At 37.0% G+C, this 17,547-nt stretch overlaps 1 protein-coding gene and 1 pseudogene across 10 annotated transcripts in view; one reads left to right on the forward strand and one right to left on the reverse strand.

The window, feature by feature from the left end:
• Positions 1 to 17,547, forward strand: part of CSPP1 (centrosome and spindle pole associated protein 1) — a 146,217-nt gene that overhangs the window by 28,509 nt on the left and 100,161 nt on the right. For all 10 annotated transcript variants that reach the window (XM_040625626.1, XM_040625621.1, XM_040625622.1 and 7 more), the window contains exon 4: positions 14,417 to 14,520. In XM_040625626.1, coding sequence (XP_040481560.1) covers positions 14,417 to 14,520 — 104 coding nt within the window. The remainder of the gene's footprint in view (positions 1 to 14,416; positions 14,521 to 17,547) is intronic.
• LOC121101671 lies at positions 4,417 to 6,628 on the reverse strand (annotated as a pseudogene).

Genomic DNA, 17,547 nt, shown 5'->3' on the forward strand with positions numbered 1-17,547 from the left:
AGTTAAGGACAGAAAGCACATGATTATCTCAGTAGTTGCTGAAAAAGCACTTGACCAAATCCAACACCGACTTACGATAAAAACTGTCAACAAGCTTGAAATAGATCTTTCAATTCTAAAGAAAGGCATCTGTGGAAAAACCTATAGCCAACATCACACTTAATAGTTTATAACTGCAAAGCTTTCCTTCTAAGAGCAAGAAAAAGGCAAGGATGTGTACTGTTAACACTTCATTCAATTTTGTGCTGAGGGTTCTAGCCCATGCAATGAAAGAATACAAGAAATGAAAGGCATCAAAGTTAGAAATAATACTGTCCTTGTTTGCAGATGGCATGGTTCTGTTTGGAGAAAATCCTAAGAAATCCACAAAAAAACTATTAGAAATCATGAGCTTATTAGCAAGTTCACAGAATATGTGATCAATAAAAAAGTTATGTTTCTACATACTAACAATGAACAATCTGAAAATACTAAGTAAACCATTAATTCACAATAGCAACAAATAGAATAAAATACAATTGATCCTTGAACAACATGGGCTTGAACTGGTTGTCTATTATACATGGACTTCTTTCAATAAATGTATTGGAAATATTTTTGGAGATTTGTGACAATTTGAAAAATTTCATAGATGTGTAGCATAGAAATATTGAAAAAAATTTAAGAAATTAGGTCTATCAGGGTGCCTGGGTGGCTCAGTCATTTGAGCGTTTAACTCTTGATTTTGGCTCAGGTCATGATATCAGGGCCCTGAGATCGAGCCCTGTGTAGGGCTCCCCGCTCAGTGGGAAATCTGATTGAGGATTCTCTCTCTCCCTCCCTCTGCTCCTCCCCCCTGATTGTGCGTGCCTTTGCTCATTCTAAAATAAATCTTTAAAAAAAAAAAAAGTACCGTGAATGTATAAAATATATGTGGATACTAGTCTGTTTTATCATTTACTACCATGAAATGTATACAAATCCATTAAAAGTTATCGATACTTACACCCCAAACACAGACTATACTGTGCATGTTGCCATTTGCATTCAAGAGAAATGTAGATAAATGTAGAGATGCACTATTAAATTTTAACTGCATGAAATTAACTGTTTATACTGTACTAATTTCATAGCCACCTCCTGTTGCTATTGTAATGAGCTCAGTTGTTGCAAGTATCCACTTAAAAAACCATGTGGTGCTGGCGTGCATGACTGGCTCTGTCGGAAGAGCACGTGACTCTTGATCTCAGGGTTGTGAATTTGAGCTCCACGTTGGATGTAGAGATTAAATAAATAAGTCCATGTGATGCTAATCATCTCTGGGGGGCAGTTCATTTCCAGTAAATGGTGTAGTGGAGTAAAAAGTGGTATCTCTGGATTCTTGTGTGTTTTTCAGTGTCTTTAGTGCAATATTGTAAACTTCGGGTTACACCCTGGGATCCATACAAAGTGCCACTGATGATGCTGGGAGTGCTCCTAAGAAGTAGAGAAAGTCATATTAAATTAAAAATTGAATTGCTTGATATGTAGATGAAGGTCGATAGCTATGAGTTGGCCCACCATTTCAAGATAAGAGAATCCTGCGTATGGACCACTGTGAAAAAGAAAAAAAAAAAAAAAAAGAAATTCATGAAGCCATTGCTGTGCTTTGCCAGCAGGTGTGAAACCTTGCACTTTTTGTGAATACCTTTTTATGTTGTATTGAAAATGGAACTTTTATGTGGGTGCAGGATTGCTACAAGAAAGTCATACCTATAGACTGTACTATGATTTGAGGAAAAGCAAAGTTATTATGAGACAACTTAAAGCAAAAGGAAGATGAAGAATCTAAAGGTGGAGAATTTAATGCCAGCAAGAGATGGTTTGATAATTTTGGAAAGAGGTTTGTCTTAAACAATATCAAGATCAGGGGAAGCAGCTCCTGCTGATGAAGAGGCAGTAGACGAATTCCCAGGTGCCATTAAGAAAATCGGTGTGGAGAAAGAATATCTGCCTGAACAGGTTTTAATGCAGATGAAGGTGCCCTATTTCAGGAAAAAAATGCCACAAAGGACATGTGGTAAGGAAAAGATGTGAGCACCAGGATTTAAGGCAGGAGGGGCTAAGCTAACTCTGTTTTGTGCAAATGCAGTTGGGTTTATGGTCAGGACTGCCCTTATCTATAAAACTGCTAATGTGTGAGTCTTGAGGGGAAAAAAAATAAATACCAGCTTACCAGTCTTCTGGTTGTGCAAAAAGAAGGGCTGAACAATGAGAACTTCTTTCCTGCATTGATTCCATTGATGCTTTTTCCCTGATATTGATATCTGTTGATATTGGACAATGCCCCTGACTACCCAGAACCCCATGAATTCAACACTGAAGATGTTGAGGTAGTCTACTTGCCTCCAAACACAACATCTTTTATTCAGCCTCTAAATCGGGGTTATAGGGACGTGTATGGCTCATTACATATGGTACTCCATGGAAAGGATTGTCAACACTATGGAAAATAACCCTGATAGGGAGAACACCATGAAAGTCCAGAAGGATTGAAGGACGTCATCATTTTTATAGGAAAAGCCATGAAAGCCATTAGGCCTGCTGTAATAAACTCCTGCTGGAGAAAAGTATGTCCAGATGTTGTGCATGACCTCCTAGGATTTATAGTAGAGCCAGTCAAGGAACTCATGAAAGAGATTGTGGACGTGGCAAAAAAAGGTGGTGGATAAATGGTTTCAAGGTAAAAATTGTGGAGAAATTCAAGAGCTAATAGATACCATGCCAGAGGAATTAACAGAAGATGACGTGATGGAGGTGAGTACTTCGGAACCAGTGCCGGGTGATGAGGAAGAAGACCTCAAAGAGCAGTGCCAGAAAACAAATTGACATCTGACAACCTAGCAGAAGTGTTTCAGTTATTCAAGACTGCTTTTGACTTCTTTCACAACGTGGGCTCTTCTGTGTTAATGGGCACTGAAATTAAAGGACGTGGTGGAAGAAGGATTGGTAGGGTATAGGAACATTTTTAGAGAAATGAAGAAACAACAGTGAAATTACAATGTATATCCGTAAAGTTATACTGAGTGTGCCAGCCTCTCCTGGCTCCCTCCCACTTCCTGTACTTCTTTTCCTTCTGCCACCCCTGAGACAGACCAACCCCTCCTTTTCCTCTTCCTCCTCATCCTACTCATTGTGAAGATGACGAGGATGAAGAATACTAAATAATTATCATGCTGTATAGTAGTTGAAGTTATCTATTGTGTATGCATGTGTTAGTGTGAAAGTTTAATAACTGTGTGGCAAGAACTGTATATTTTTGTGTCATTACTATTGCCTAAATATTTATTGCATAGAACATTGTATGCAAGACTTCTATGGAAATGGATAACCTATCCTTGTGTAGGCATAAGGTGAGTGATGTTTAATATAAAATTAATTAGGTTTCCTATGTTTTATAACTTTGCTTTCAAAGAATTACATTATCATACAGTATGCCTCTCTTGTAATTGGAGAAACTGTCATCCTATCATCACAGGTAAATGGTTTGTAAAACAATGTGACAGTGTTTCCAATACTGTATTATGAATATAACTATAATACTGTATGCCATAAAAAATTTATGACCATTCCTTAGTGTATAGGTTAGGCTACCATGAAACATTTGTATTGATTATACTAGGCTACCGTAAAGCAATCATGTTGCTGCTTCTTTGTTATCAATACGTGAGTCATTATACCTGTAAATATAAATATCTTTTGCACATTGTCTTTTCATTTCATTTTATTTTAAGTAAGGTGTGCCCAACGTGGGGCTTGAACTCAACAACACCGAGATCAAGAGTCGGGGGTCTTCAGTCTACTGACTGAACCAGCGAGGCACCCATTATCTTTTCATTTTTGATGTCTAGTGCTAGTAATACATATAATTTTGACAGTGTTTTTGTATCATATAAGACAATATTGATGTAGGTACTGACATGATTCATCTTGTAAATAGATGATGTACACTTACACTGTTGATAAATACAGTGAAGTACTATCAATGTATTTTCCTTATGATATGTTTTTGAGGGGAGAAAATCAATTAATTCACAAATGAGAATATCACAAAAGATGATTTAAGGAGGCACACAAACATCTGCCCAGCCCCAAACTCAAACCATCTCAATGAACTTTACACAGTAAAAACACCCTTTTTCATTCCAAATCTGAAGAAAGCTATATTTAATGATGGAGAAGTTTAACTGGTGGTTTTACATTTTATATATTCACTATTAATTATATTTTTATGCTAAATTAACTTGGTCATGAGAGATGATTTTTCATATCTTCCATTTGAACTTTTTTTTTTTTTTTAAGATTTTATTTATATATTTGGAGAGGGAGAGAGACAGCCAGCAAGGGAGGAAACACAAGCAGGGGAGTGGGAGAGGGAGAAGCAGGCTCCCAGTGGAGCAGGGAGCCCGATGTGGGGCTCGATCCCAGAACGCTGGGATCATGCCCTGAGCCGAAGGCAGACGCTTAACGACCGAGCCACCCAGGCGCCCCCTCCATTTGAACTTCTTGATTAGGCTAATCCATTTGCACATCTGCACTGTTTCAGCCACCTTGCTGAAACCTTCACAAAGCTTAAGGTCACCCTGGTTCTGGGCACACGCAGAAACTGTTTCATCTCATAGTGGCCTGGGCCAATCTGCTGCTGCTGCTGGTATGCTGGCTGGGTTCCTTGAGACTCCTGGTAAGTGATGTTAGACCTTGAAAGCTCAGCATTATTTCCTCTACCAAAGCCCCTGGTGATGGTGTGGCCCATCCTGTGCCTGACAGTAGAGCCACAGCCACGCCAGCCGCAGTGGTTGCCATTTGGGCTATGAGACTTGGCTGCCGGGGTGCAGCAGCAGGTGAGCCAACAGCAGATGGTGGAGCCACTGCTGGGGGCTGAGCTGCTGGCACTGGTGTAAGTGCAGTGCTCGTCTGAGGTGCCCGGCTGGCTGGAGCGGCCATGCGGGAGGTGCGGTTCCTGTTTCCACGTGGCATGGTTACTTGCAGAGCAACTTGGTGTCTACAAATTCAAGATTCAGTGGAGACCCCAGAAGCTTCTTCCTTATGATTTAAGTAACATTTTCTTTAGCTTACTTTATTGTTAGAATATAATATGTAATACGTATACAAAATGTGTGCTAATCAATTGTTTATGTTATCTGTTAGGCTTATGGTCAAACGTAGGCTATTAGTGTTTAAGTTTTTGGGGAAATCAAAAGGTGTATGTGGATTTTCAGTGGCATGGGGGTTGACACTCCCACCCCCAAATTGTTCAAGGGCCCCTGTACTTAAAAGCGTACTTAACAAAGTGTTTAAGACTTATACACGGTAAACTACCAAATATGTCAGAGAAATTAAAGAATGTGCAAGTAGTATATGGAGAGACATCTATGTTCATGGATTAGAAGTGTCTCAACATTATCAGGTTGCCAAGGCATAGAAAAGATGCTTGTGACATATTGTAAGGTACACAACAAGGCAAGCGGTGTTCAAATAACTCTTGAAAAGTTTTGGTTTTTTCCCCCCAGGGATTAAAATATTTTAATTCTCAATGTTCCTAATGTTTTAAATTTCAGTGTACTAAATAATTATTAGTTTCCTTTTAATTTCCCTGTATGTTTATAACTGACAGAGAGGTTTTTTTGTTGTTGGTAGTGTTTTTTTTTTTTTAAGATTTTATTTATTTATTTGATGGAGGGAGCATAAGCAGGGGAGCAGCAGGCAGAGGGAGAAGGAGAAGCAGGCTCAGCAGGGAGCCTGACACAGGGCTGGATCCCAGGACCCTGGGATCATGACCTGAGCTGAAGGTACATGCTTAACCATCTGAGCTACCCAGGTGTCCCGGTAGTGGTTGGTTGGTTGGTTGTTTCTTAACTCTTTCGACAAAAGTTCATGAAGGTCACAGAACAATGATAGTTTTCCCATTGATGTTTAAGATTGTTGTACCATTTTAGTTTGCATGGTGATCAGTGCAGTACCAGTAGGCTTCTTGATAGCTGATTTATAAGGAAATAAAAAGAACTTGGATAGCCATGACAGTCTTGAAGAAAAAGTTGGAAACAGTTGGAAACCTTAAAGTGTTATATATAAAGACTTGGTATGAAATTATAGTAATTAAGACTATTTAGTTTTGGCACGAGGTTAGACGAATAGACACAGGGACAGACTAGAGAGGATTGAAACAAACCCACTATATACAGATATCTGATTTATGACATGGGTGCCTCTGCAGTTCAGTGGGGAAAAGAATGGTCTTTCCAGTAAATGGTGCTGGTTAAGTTAGGCATCCATACTAAAGAAGAGAAGAAAAAAAAAAAAAAACTTTAACCTGTACCACACACTACATACAATATTAATTCAAGAGAGATCACTGACCTAAAGGTAAAATTTAACACTATAGAGTTCTTAGAGAAAACATAGGAGAATGTCTTTGAGACGTTGGGGGTAGATGAGGATGTTTTAGATAAGATACGAAAAGAACTAATCATAGAAGAGAATCAAAAAAAGAGAAGTCTGATAAAATGGACTTCATTAAAATTAAGAACTTTTCATCACAGGGGTGCCTGAGTGGCTCAGTTGGTAAAGCGTCTGCCTTCAGCTCAGGTCATGAGTCTGCTTTCCCCTCTCCCTCTGCTCCTCCCTCCTTCCCCCTACTTGCGTGCATGCTTTCTGTCTCTCAAAAATCTTAAAAAAAAAAAATTATCTTTATTGGTTTCTCTTTATTGTTTTTCTTGCCTGCTTCTCCCTCTCCTGCTCCCCCGCCTGTGTTCTCTGTCAAAAAAAAAAAAAAAAGATTCATCTCAATACATAACAATGGGAAAAGGCAGCCATAGGTACATGTGTAGGTATATGTATAAAATCTACATATGTTTGTATGTATGTATATGTCTGTGTATATAAATTATCAGTAAGAAGACAACCATCCAATTCTGAAAATGGACAAAAGACTTGGATAGCTGTTCTCAAAAGTGGGAAATCCAAATGCATTGCAAAGGTGATCAGCATCATTAGTTGCTAGGAAATACGGATTGAAACTATAGGGAGGCACCATTGCATGCAAGTATAATATCTAATATTTACAATACCAAGAGTGGGCAAGGATATGAATTAACTGGAACTCATTCATTGCTTGTAGGAATGGATAATGGTGCAACTTTGAAAAACTGGCAATATCTACTAAACTTTGTGCCCCTATCCAGTGACCCAGTGGTTCCACTCCTAGGAATATAGCCAAGAGAAACACATGTGTTCACGAAAGACATGTACAAGAATGTCCATGGAATTTTGTTCATAATAGTGCTCCCCCACCCTCCCAAACAGCAGGAAACAGCTCAAATGTCTGCTAACTGTCGGATGGATCACAGAAGTTGTGATGTATTCATACAATGAAAAGAGACACAAACTGAAAAGAAGGAACCGCTGCAGCATATAGCTATGTGGCTGAATCTCACAGAAGTAATATTTAGTGAAAAGTAAAATGTAAAAGTCACGAACTTCATGATTCTTTTTATTTGAGGTTCAAGAACAGCTCCAATGCATCCACATTAATAGAAGTCTGAATACTTGTAAGCTCTGGGAGGGGTTATTAATAGGGAAGGAGCATAAGTGTGCCTTGTGTGGTGGAAAGAAATCTGAGTTGTTACAATAGTGCATACTTTTGTACAAATTCATTGAGCAATATGCCTAAGATTGTGCTTTTTGGTATGTATATTTTTCCTCAATTTTTAAAAATTGGGCTTGTGGGAGAAAGTTTGCTTTGCTTTCCACAGTAGGAAGTGGTCAAAATCAGTATTTTGGGATTTGCCAGAAAACTTTGATTTACTGATACCTTCTATATTTGACAAGAGAAACCAATAAAGATTTTTTTTAAAGATTTTATTTATTTGAGAGAGAGCGCATGGGGAAGAAGAAGGGGCAGAGGGAGAGGGAGAAGCAGACTCCCTACTGAGCAGGGAGCCCAATGCGGGACTCAATCCTAGAACCCTGGGATCATGACCTGAGCTGAAGGCAGATGCTTAACTGACTGAGCCCCCAGGTGCTCCACCAATAAGGATAATTTAAACCAAGAAGGATCCTGATGTTTGAAAGGTCAATAAAAATATTGAAGTCCATTATTCTTTCTGCTATTGCTGCTGCTGTTGCTACGACTCACAACTAACCTATATTGAGTGCTTACTATGTGCCAGGTGCTGTGCCATATATTCTTCCCTCATTTAATCTGGAGTTGGAGTAAAGACCATATACTTTTTTGGGACTTCGGTACTATCATGCCTCTTGTCCTCCGTATAATCCACCATCTTTGAAATTTGCAACATCAATCTCTTGGACTCACTTGCTTTTTACTGCAGTTATTCACAGATTCAGAACCATTCCTCTAATTCCTTAAACATTTAGTACCTCTTCAGTTTCTTGACTTCTTCATGTTGTGATATTGTTTACCACTCTTCCTCAGCCACCCACTTCAGTAGTCCTATCTTAGACCTGTTACCAGTGACTGAATTCCAGTTGCACATATTTTCTTTGATGACCACTTCTAATTTTTTCAGCTGATTTTCTCATGTATCCTGCCTCTGATAAGTATTCCAAATAATTGACATTACCAGGACCTACCATCCATTGATTCTGCTCCCTTAAAGGATCTACCCTCTCATTATTTCCTTCCTTATGCAGCCTAAATTCCATGGTCCATTTTATCGACTCTCTTGCACATCCTCTTCTTTCTTGCCTCTCTTTCCCTTTGTCTTATCTATTTGGGAAAATCTTATCTCTTATTAAATCTAACTCTGAGCCTGTTGTGTGCTGGTATGTATGTAGCTGAGTTTGGGTGGAGAAAACCCACAACCATGTCATTGTTCTTATTTTACTGTACTGACTATTAACCTAAGGTGTGTCCTCACTGCTGTTGGTGATTCTATTACATTTCCCTAATCCATTGCTATCCTATTCTACAAGGCAGCTGTTTAATCTTTTCTTCTTTCCTCAAACTCCCATCCCCCTGCCCATGGTTTTACTTTGTATTTCACTGCAAAATAGAAGCAATTAGAATTTACCCTTATCTTCCACTCTTGTATCTGCCAGCCAACCCTCATCTGTGCTATATGTTCTGCCTTGTCTTCTGTTACCATAGATTGTCATTTTGAGTTAGACCAAACCCCCTACTTATATAGCATTCTGTCCCTTTTCACGGAAAATATTATCTCTTCATCAATTTTTCCTCCTCATCGGGAATCATAAATTGTTTTTCCTATTAGAACATTTATGTCAGAATATAAGCATTGCTATAATATCTCCTATTTTATAAAATCCTTTATGTTCCTCCAGCTACTGTCAGTTTCTAGGTTCTTCTTTGTAGCAAAAGTTAAAGTTGTCTATATTTATTATCTCCAATTCCTCTCATCTCAGTTTCTTAAACCTTCTCGAGTCAGGCTTACATCTATGCTGCTCACCCACAAAGATCAAGGTCTGTAGTAACCTCTTACGTAACTACGTTTAGTGAGCAGTTTTCAAATCTTGTATTTTTTAACTTACCTGCTCAACTTAACATCTTACTGCTTCCTTGAAGTATTTTCTTCACTTGGCTTCTAGAGCTACTCTTCTGGTTTTCTTCCTGTCTTACTAGTTCCTCTTTGTGCAGAACACTTTTAACAAAGCAAGCCTGGGACTGACTGTCCTTAGACCTGCCTACAAGGTTGGCCCTTGGCTAATACCTTGAACTTAGCTAGTAAACAGTTCCCTGTACTGATCTAAAACTTCCTCTAAATAAGGTCATTGTGCCTAAATAAAATTGTTTGTTTAAAACATATGATCAAGGAGAACACCTGCTTTCCTTTTGGGGAGTCTGAAATCTTGGTATTGGCAAAATCTTGGTGCTAGGCAAAGGGTGCCTGTGTGCCCAGCTCTGAGTAAAAACCTGGGGCACTGAGTCTCTAATGAGCTTTCCTGGTAGACAACACTTCACATTATGTTGTGTCCAATGTGATTCCATTGGGGAAGAATTCTTGGAAGTTTGTACCTAATTTCTTCTGGACTTGGTCGTGTGAGCCTTTCCATTTGCTAATTTTGCTTTGTATTCTTTCATAGTAATAAACTGTAATCGTGAATATAATGCATTCTGTAAGTCTTTCCAGTGAATCACTCAGCCTGGAGGTGGCTTAGAGGACTTCCAGCAGATTCCTTTTCGTTTTTTTTTTTTTTTTTTTTTTTTTTTCTGGTTCCTTTTCAACTCCCTTACCTCTGAACTTTGGGTACTTGAAGAATCCATCTTCTGTGACCATAATCCCTATGTGTTTTTATCCATTTCTAGGCAATGTCCTTCAATCTTATATCAAAATATTGTTGATCCGTATTTCAGGCTCTGAAATTTTCTAGATTTATTTTTCATGCTCTGAAGTAATTATTTTGGAAATCAAGCAAAATGATTCCAGATTACTAAAGTAAGATAGAGATTTTACTCTTGTTAGTAGAAATTTTGCATGATTTTAAAAAATTCATTTTAAATACAATTATGCTTACGGAAATTTGGAAAAGAATTATAAAGAAGAAAACAATTACATTGTTAAATTTAAAAATTATCACAAAGGAAGCAACAGTAGAATTCTACATTGCAGAGAAGCTCTGAGGTTTAGACTAAGCTAAAAAATTACAGGGGCGACTGGGCGGCTCAGTTGTTAAGCATCTGCCTTCGGCTCAGGGCGTGATCCCGGAGTCCTGGTATCAAGCCCCACATCAGGCTCCTCTGCTGGGAGCCTGCTTCTTCCTCTCCCACTCCCCCTGCCTGTGTTCCCTCTCTCGCTGGCTGTCTCTCTCTGTCAAATAAATAAATAAAACCTTAAAAAATAAAAAAAAAATTACAGTTAATATTAAGATTTTGGGAAATAGACAACAGGAAATTGATGATTCTTTTTACTAATTTTTAGTTATATATATATAGTAGTATATATATATAGTAATACATATATATATACACACACATATATATATTTTAAAGATTTTATTTATTTATTTGACAGAGAGATACAGCCAGTGAGAGAGGGAACACAGGCAGGGGGAGTGGGAGAGGAAGAACAGACTCCCAGCAGAGGAGCCTGATGTGGGGCTCGATTCCAGGACTCTGGGATCACACCCTGAGCTGAAGGCAGACGCTTAACGACTGAGCCACCCAGGCACCTCTAATTTTTAGTTATATTTTTAATTCTTTTTAGCATTTGTAATCTTAGGTTTCTCTTACTGCGAACTAAATGTCAGACATTCTACTGCTTTTGTTCAGTTAGTACAAGTCAAATAAATCCTGTGTAATAATATCTTTATAGCTGAAGTTTGAGTACAATGTTCTCAATTAAAGCAATGTCTCTTGATAAGTCACCTGCTTATGGAAAGCCCTGTTATTTCCTATAATTTGTCTTTCGAGTATTTTTATGTAGTAACTTCTCATGGTAATATAATAAAAGAGAAAGCTAAGCGATCCGTGGTAATTTGTTCTATAAAGTGTTTATTATGAGTGCTATGTTAGAAGGTAAATTAATTTTTAGAAGATTGCATACTTTAGTTTTGAACAGTTTATTTAGCCCATAACCACTATAGAAACAAATACTTGTAGTTGATATAGTTCTGAAGCATAGTGTTAACTGTCTTAGAGTCACTGATATACTTGGTGAAGTGACATCACTTCAGATGACCCTCAGATGACACTAATGCTTTATTTGCCTCTAGAACCATCATAAGACAACTGCTCTGAATAAGTAAGTCTGACCATGTTTCTTAATTAAGTCAATTGAGATGCCATAGTTCATGCATAGTTTAAAAGAAATAGAATACTTAAATTGTTCCGTATACTTTTTTTTTTTTAAGATTTTATTTATTTATTTGACAGAGAGAGACAGCCAGGGAGAGAGGGAACACAAGCAGGGGGAGTGGGAGGGGAAGAACCTGGCTCCCAGCGGAGGAGCCTGACGCAGGGCTCGATCCCAGAACGCCGGGATCACGCCCTGAGCCAAAGGCAGACGCTTAACAGCTGAGCCACCCAGGTGCCCTTGTTCCGTATACTTCTTAATTTTATTTCTCCGACCTACCTCTAATGCCATAAAACATTGGTATCAGATGACAAAAATAAGTTAAAAAGTTAATATTTTCTGTTGACTAAACCTTAAACTTAATAAAATTTAAAGTAGTTCAGAAGGCAATCAGTATGTATTCTTCCTTATCTCTTAAGACAATTATTACAAATACTATTTGTGGCAAGAGTAAAAGGCAAATACTCTTGATAAATGAAATTGAACTTAGTATAAATAGTAATTTATAAATGAAAATCACATTTTAATTTCTATTCTTCCACATAAATCCACCAAGCAAAATTGAAAACCTGTATTAAAAACACCTTAAATACGTGACTTTTCAGAAAGCTGTAAATTATTGCTTCCCTGAGTAGGAGAGCCTAGCCCGTTGAGAGGCATCATCCTGGCAGCATTGTTTTCTTTTTCTCCTTGACACAATAGAGTATTCATTGTGACTAGAGAGAAGTAACTTTGGTTACTAGGTATTATGCTTCTTTTCTATGCAATCAGACTGCCTAAAAGCAGAAATATTAAAAATTGTGTGCTTTTTCCCTTTCTCTCATTCTTTCCTCTTATTCAAGGATTCATTCATATATTCATTCATACATTTATTCAGTGAACATTTCTTGGATATAGGTTGTATACCAGGCATTATAAAAGTTGAATAAAGCATGGTCTTACCTTCATTGAACTTAGTTTAGTTCCATGTGTGATACTCCATTCTGAATGTGAGAATCAAAACTACTTCTCTCTTTAGGCTTAAATTCTGTATCTTTAAAATTATGGTTTAGATTCCTGTGTGAGGAAAGAAGACTTTTCTAGGATTTAAAATTCTAAGCATATGGGATACTTTAAATTCTTTTGGGAGAAAGTTGGGAGCATGAATGAGAGGCATCCCTAAGGATGCCTGCTTTACCCACTATTATCAGGATCATGTAGGCTAGAAGTGTTATCAAGAGAATTTCATGGTGTTCATGATGGAAAGTGGACTTTAGTATTCCATAAAAATCAACAGATATGCATTTATATTTATACCGCTTGAGCCTTTCCCCCCTGAAATAGTTCAGTGATGTAATAAAGCAGTTATATGACACTTTTTATGAAAAGTCCCATCATTTAGCTGCATTGTGAGGGAATAAGACACAAAAATGATGATATCCATATCAGTTCATAAACTGTGGTTAATTATTTCATCTATATTCCTTGTAGCTGACTCATTAGGGAAAATTATTTTGTTTAGAAATGATCAATTTTTTATACTATGGTATTATATAGTAGGACTAAAAAGGGAGAGGAGTTTCAAAAATATCTGTGCTTCTTGACATAGTATTTTACTTTTAAAATATTTTGAAAGTGTATAATTTGATTTTAACAGCTTTATCGAGGTAATTTACATATCAAAGTTTACCCATTGAAATTGTACAATTCTGGTTTTTAGTATATTTACAAGTTGTACAGCCATCACTATTGTCATCACCCCAAAATGTAATTTGATTTTTGAGTTCTGTCTACGGAAACATGACTCAAAATTAAAGTTTTTCTTAAAAAATTAACATCCTTCTATGGAGTTTGTTTGGCATGATGAAAAAATTCTGGAAATGCCTTAATTTTGTGTGTGTGGTGGTTGCACAGCATTGTGAACATACTTAATGCCACTGAATTCAGTGGCAATGGTTAAAATGATAAATTTTATATTATGTATATTTTACCACAATAAAAATTAACATTCATTTATATGAAATCAGAATTGGTGGCTTAACTTTAAAAGTGTTTGGAAATTTCAGCCTGAGCCATGCATAGTCCTAATAATTTTTTCTCAAACATGTTATAACAAAGATATTCTTATAGTAAAAAAAAATCACATTATTTTCACAGACTGGAAAATAGACCTTAAAATTTTTGTAGGTATTTATCTTTATAGAAATTTCTGTAGAGTTAAGAAGTAAAGGTAATTAGTTTTTCTTTGATTTTTTTACTCTCTGAAAAAGCCAGATGCCATACAATGCAGAATCATTTATCTAAAGGGAGGAGAAGTAAATACACAGACACACGCACACACAGTAATTTAACATTATCCATTTATAGATGCGTGAAGTCTCTGGAAGGAAATACCAGAAATGGTAATGTTGGTTGGTTTGGGCAGGAGAACTGGGTGACTGGGTTTCATGGGCAGGAGGGATATTTTCCATGTGTGTGAATGTATGACCTGCTGAAACATTTTAAATAAACAATTTATTATCCTGATCCCAGACTCAGAATCAAACATGACTGTGTTCTTTCCTACTGTGCTTTGGTGACAGCGGATTATATTGAAATTGACATTGATTTGAAAATGAGCTATATTACTTACGTTGTTTTCTTTCTAGGAATTGATTATGGGTTAAGTTTACCACTTGGGGAAGATTATGAACGTAAGAAACATAAACTAAAAGAAGAATTGAGGCAAGATTACAGACGCTATCTTACTCAGGTAATACATTCTATTAGCTGGATTTTATGCTTCCGAATTCATCTGCTAAACTTGTTTTCCTAAAGTTTTAGTCATATGTGTTAATTTTTAGGTTTTCATTGGTTATCTAACGGGATATTATAGTGACAGTTAAGGGACATATATGACATTGATAGAAAATGGTCTGAGAACTGGTGCCTGGAATAATAGATTCTTGATCTTTGCAGTAGGGTAGTGGGTTTTAATTTTAAATGAGATTGTAAGTTCTGGCTGTTCATGTTTTCTGTAGAGTTATCATGGTTTAAAAAAACCCATTATGATTCCCTACTCCTCTACTTCCTATGACCATGTATTAAAATGACACATGGAATTCCAGCTGCCACTTATTTTCTTGTCAGCTAAGCTTTTAAAAACTTCATTTAACATGTTTACTTAGATTCCAAATTCTTTGCTTTATGATTTAATCTATTTACTTAGCAGAACCCTTGTTTTAAGTATGTTTGGTTAAATTATCTACTTGCTAAACTAAAGATTTCTTGTAAGTTTTGAAATGCAATTTACCTTTTAGCTTATCAAATTATTTTAAACAATTATGATGTTTCTAGTCATCTCAAGATAGTCTATAGTTTTTTTAATACTTTGTAATGTTTGTTCCAAGTGTATAAGTGGTCTCTTATTTATTCTGATTTGCACATGGAGAGAAAGAACTTTGAATACATTTTATCAATGGTTTGTTTCCCTTGACTTTAGGGTATTACACAAGCAAAAAGAAAGGTAGGGTTGCCTGCAAATGTTCTTTAATTTTTTTTTTTATTTTTTAGATCTAGTAGCTTGCAGTTATTTTCATTTATAATGATGCTCTCAAACTATTAAGAAAAATAACTTCATTTGTGATTTTGAGACTTTTGAATGGTAACATGTTGTATCCTTGCTTTTACCAAGATGGCAGTCTATATGTTACAGTTTTTCATTAATATAATCAGTCATTCTTTTTGATTCCTGCTTTGCATTTATTTTTGTTGCTTTCATATGCATCTTTTAGAAATATTCTGCAGCTATTGTAAGCCCATTTGTTTTCAGCATGCCAGTTTTTTCCTTCAAATTATGCTAATCACATTAAGATTAATAAAATAATAGATACTCAGGATTTTCTAAGATGTTTTTTAACTGTGTGTTGTCAGGATTTGGATTCCTGGGTATATATGCACCCAAACCCACGGATTGTGTTTGTAAATTTATTTTGGAAAACAAAAACACTATAGTTTTACAGAACTTTTTAAAAAGAATCTCACACATTCATTCATCATTCAGTCAACACTTTTTAAGCACTTATGAAGAAGAATCCATCTTTAGGGGGTCTTAAAATCCGGTGGTAGAGATAACATTCATACAGGTTAGAAACTGATAACTAATAAGGCTATAATGATCAAGAAAGACCTAAAGGTGTTATTTTGTAAGATACTGTAGGTTAGGTAGGATTTGGATATTCTAGAGGGCAAATCAAGGAGAGGAAGCTTTTCAGATGGAGAATATAGAATGAAGGACTTGGATGGCAGGCTTTAGCTTTGTATGAATGAGGCACATGTGATTTACCAGTCCAAGTAGGTTAGAGTAGATTCTTTTTGAGAGTAGTAAAAAATTATGATGTAGGTAGATAAGATAGGATCAGATTAGATTTTTTTTAAAGATTTTATTTATTTGACAGAGAGATAGCCAGCGAGAGAGGGAACACAAGCAGGGGGAGTGGGAGAGGAAGAAGCAGGCTCCCAGTGGAGGAGCCTGATGCGGGGCTCGATCCCAGAACGCTGGGATTACGCCCTGAGCCGAAGGCAGATGCTTAACGACTGAGCCACCCAGGCGCCCCAGATTAGATTTTTAAAAGGAATTTTATTTATTTATTTGTATACACACACACACACACACACACACACACACATGCACATACATATACGTACGTGCATACATACATACATGTATATATATATGTAGGTTCCACGCCCAACATGGAGCTTCAACTCGTGACCCTGAGATTACAGAATGAGCCAGCCAGGCACATCTAGATTAGATTTTTAATTTGATATGTGTGAAACAATACCTCCTTAAGTAGCCTGTGAAGAGCTTGATAACTGTTTTAGAACTGTTCTGCATATTAGAGATTCTTATCTTATTGTTTATTTTAAACTGCTGCTACAGATTTTTAGCTCCTCCTTCCACTGATTTTTAGTCTGTTCTTCATGCCACTTTCCACAATGATCCTGTCCCTTACCAATTTAAATACTTCAGTGTCTCCTCACTGACCTTCAGGATAAAAATGCATACTCCTGGGGCTCCTGGGTGGCACAGTGGTTAAGCGTCTGCCTTCGGCTCAGGGCGTGATCCTGGCGTTCCAAGATCGAGCCCCACATCAGGCTCCTCCACTGTGAGCCTGCTTCTTCCTCTCCCACTCCCCCTGCTTGTGTTCCCTCTCTCGCTGGCTGTCTCTATCTCTGTCGAATAAATAAATAAAATCTTTAAAAAAGAAAAAAAAGAAAAAAAATGCATACTCCTTAGCATGGCATGTAAAGTCTTTCATGTTCCAGCCCACCTACCTAGCCTCATACCTCAATATTCTCCTCCTCTCCCACTGCTTCTTACTGGGTGGGGTTTTCCTCTGGTTATCTACCATTTTCACTTGTGGATCTTATATTACTTCATCACGTAAGATTTTAAGGAAGAATGGTGGTAGGAGGCATAGGAAGAAATTGCCTTTATGAAAGAGAAAAAGATCAAGGAGTGTAAGTCTTTAAATTCAAATGGATATGAAGGAGTCTTTGGTGTTGTGTTATCAAGAATGTGGTTGTGATAGAGGAGCAGTAGTCCCTTAATAAGCAAGAGACAAATTTTGGTTGATGTCTGAGAAGGTGGGCATGGAAAGGAAAGCATGGGAAAAAGAAAATTACATAGGATTTGTGTAGGTGGCTGCAGTTGGCTTCCTTGACCCCTAGGAAGTCCTGTTCTTTTTTTTTTTTTTTAAGATTTTATTTATTTATTTGTCAGAGAGACAGAGAG

This window comes from Ursus maritimus, unplaced genomic scaffold (genome assembly GCF_017311325.1).
Source record: "Ursus maritimus isolate PB19 unplaced genomic scaffold, ASM1731132v1 scaffold_9, whole genome shotgun sequence".
Lineage (NCBI taxonomy): Eukaryota > Metazoa > Chordata > Mammalia > Carnivora > Ursidae > Ursus > Ursus maritimus.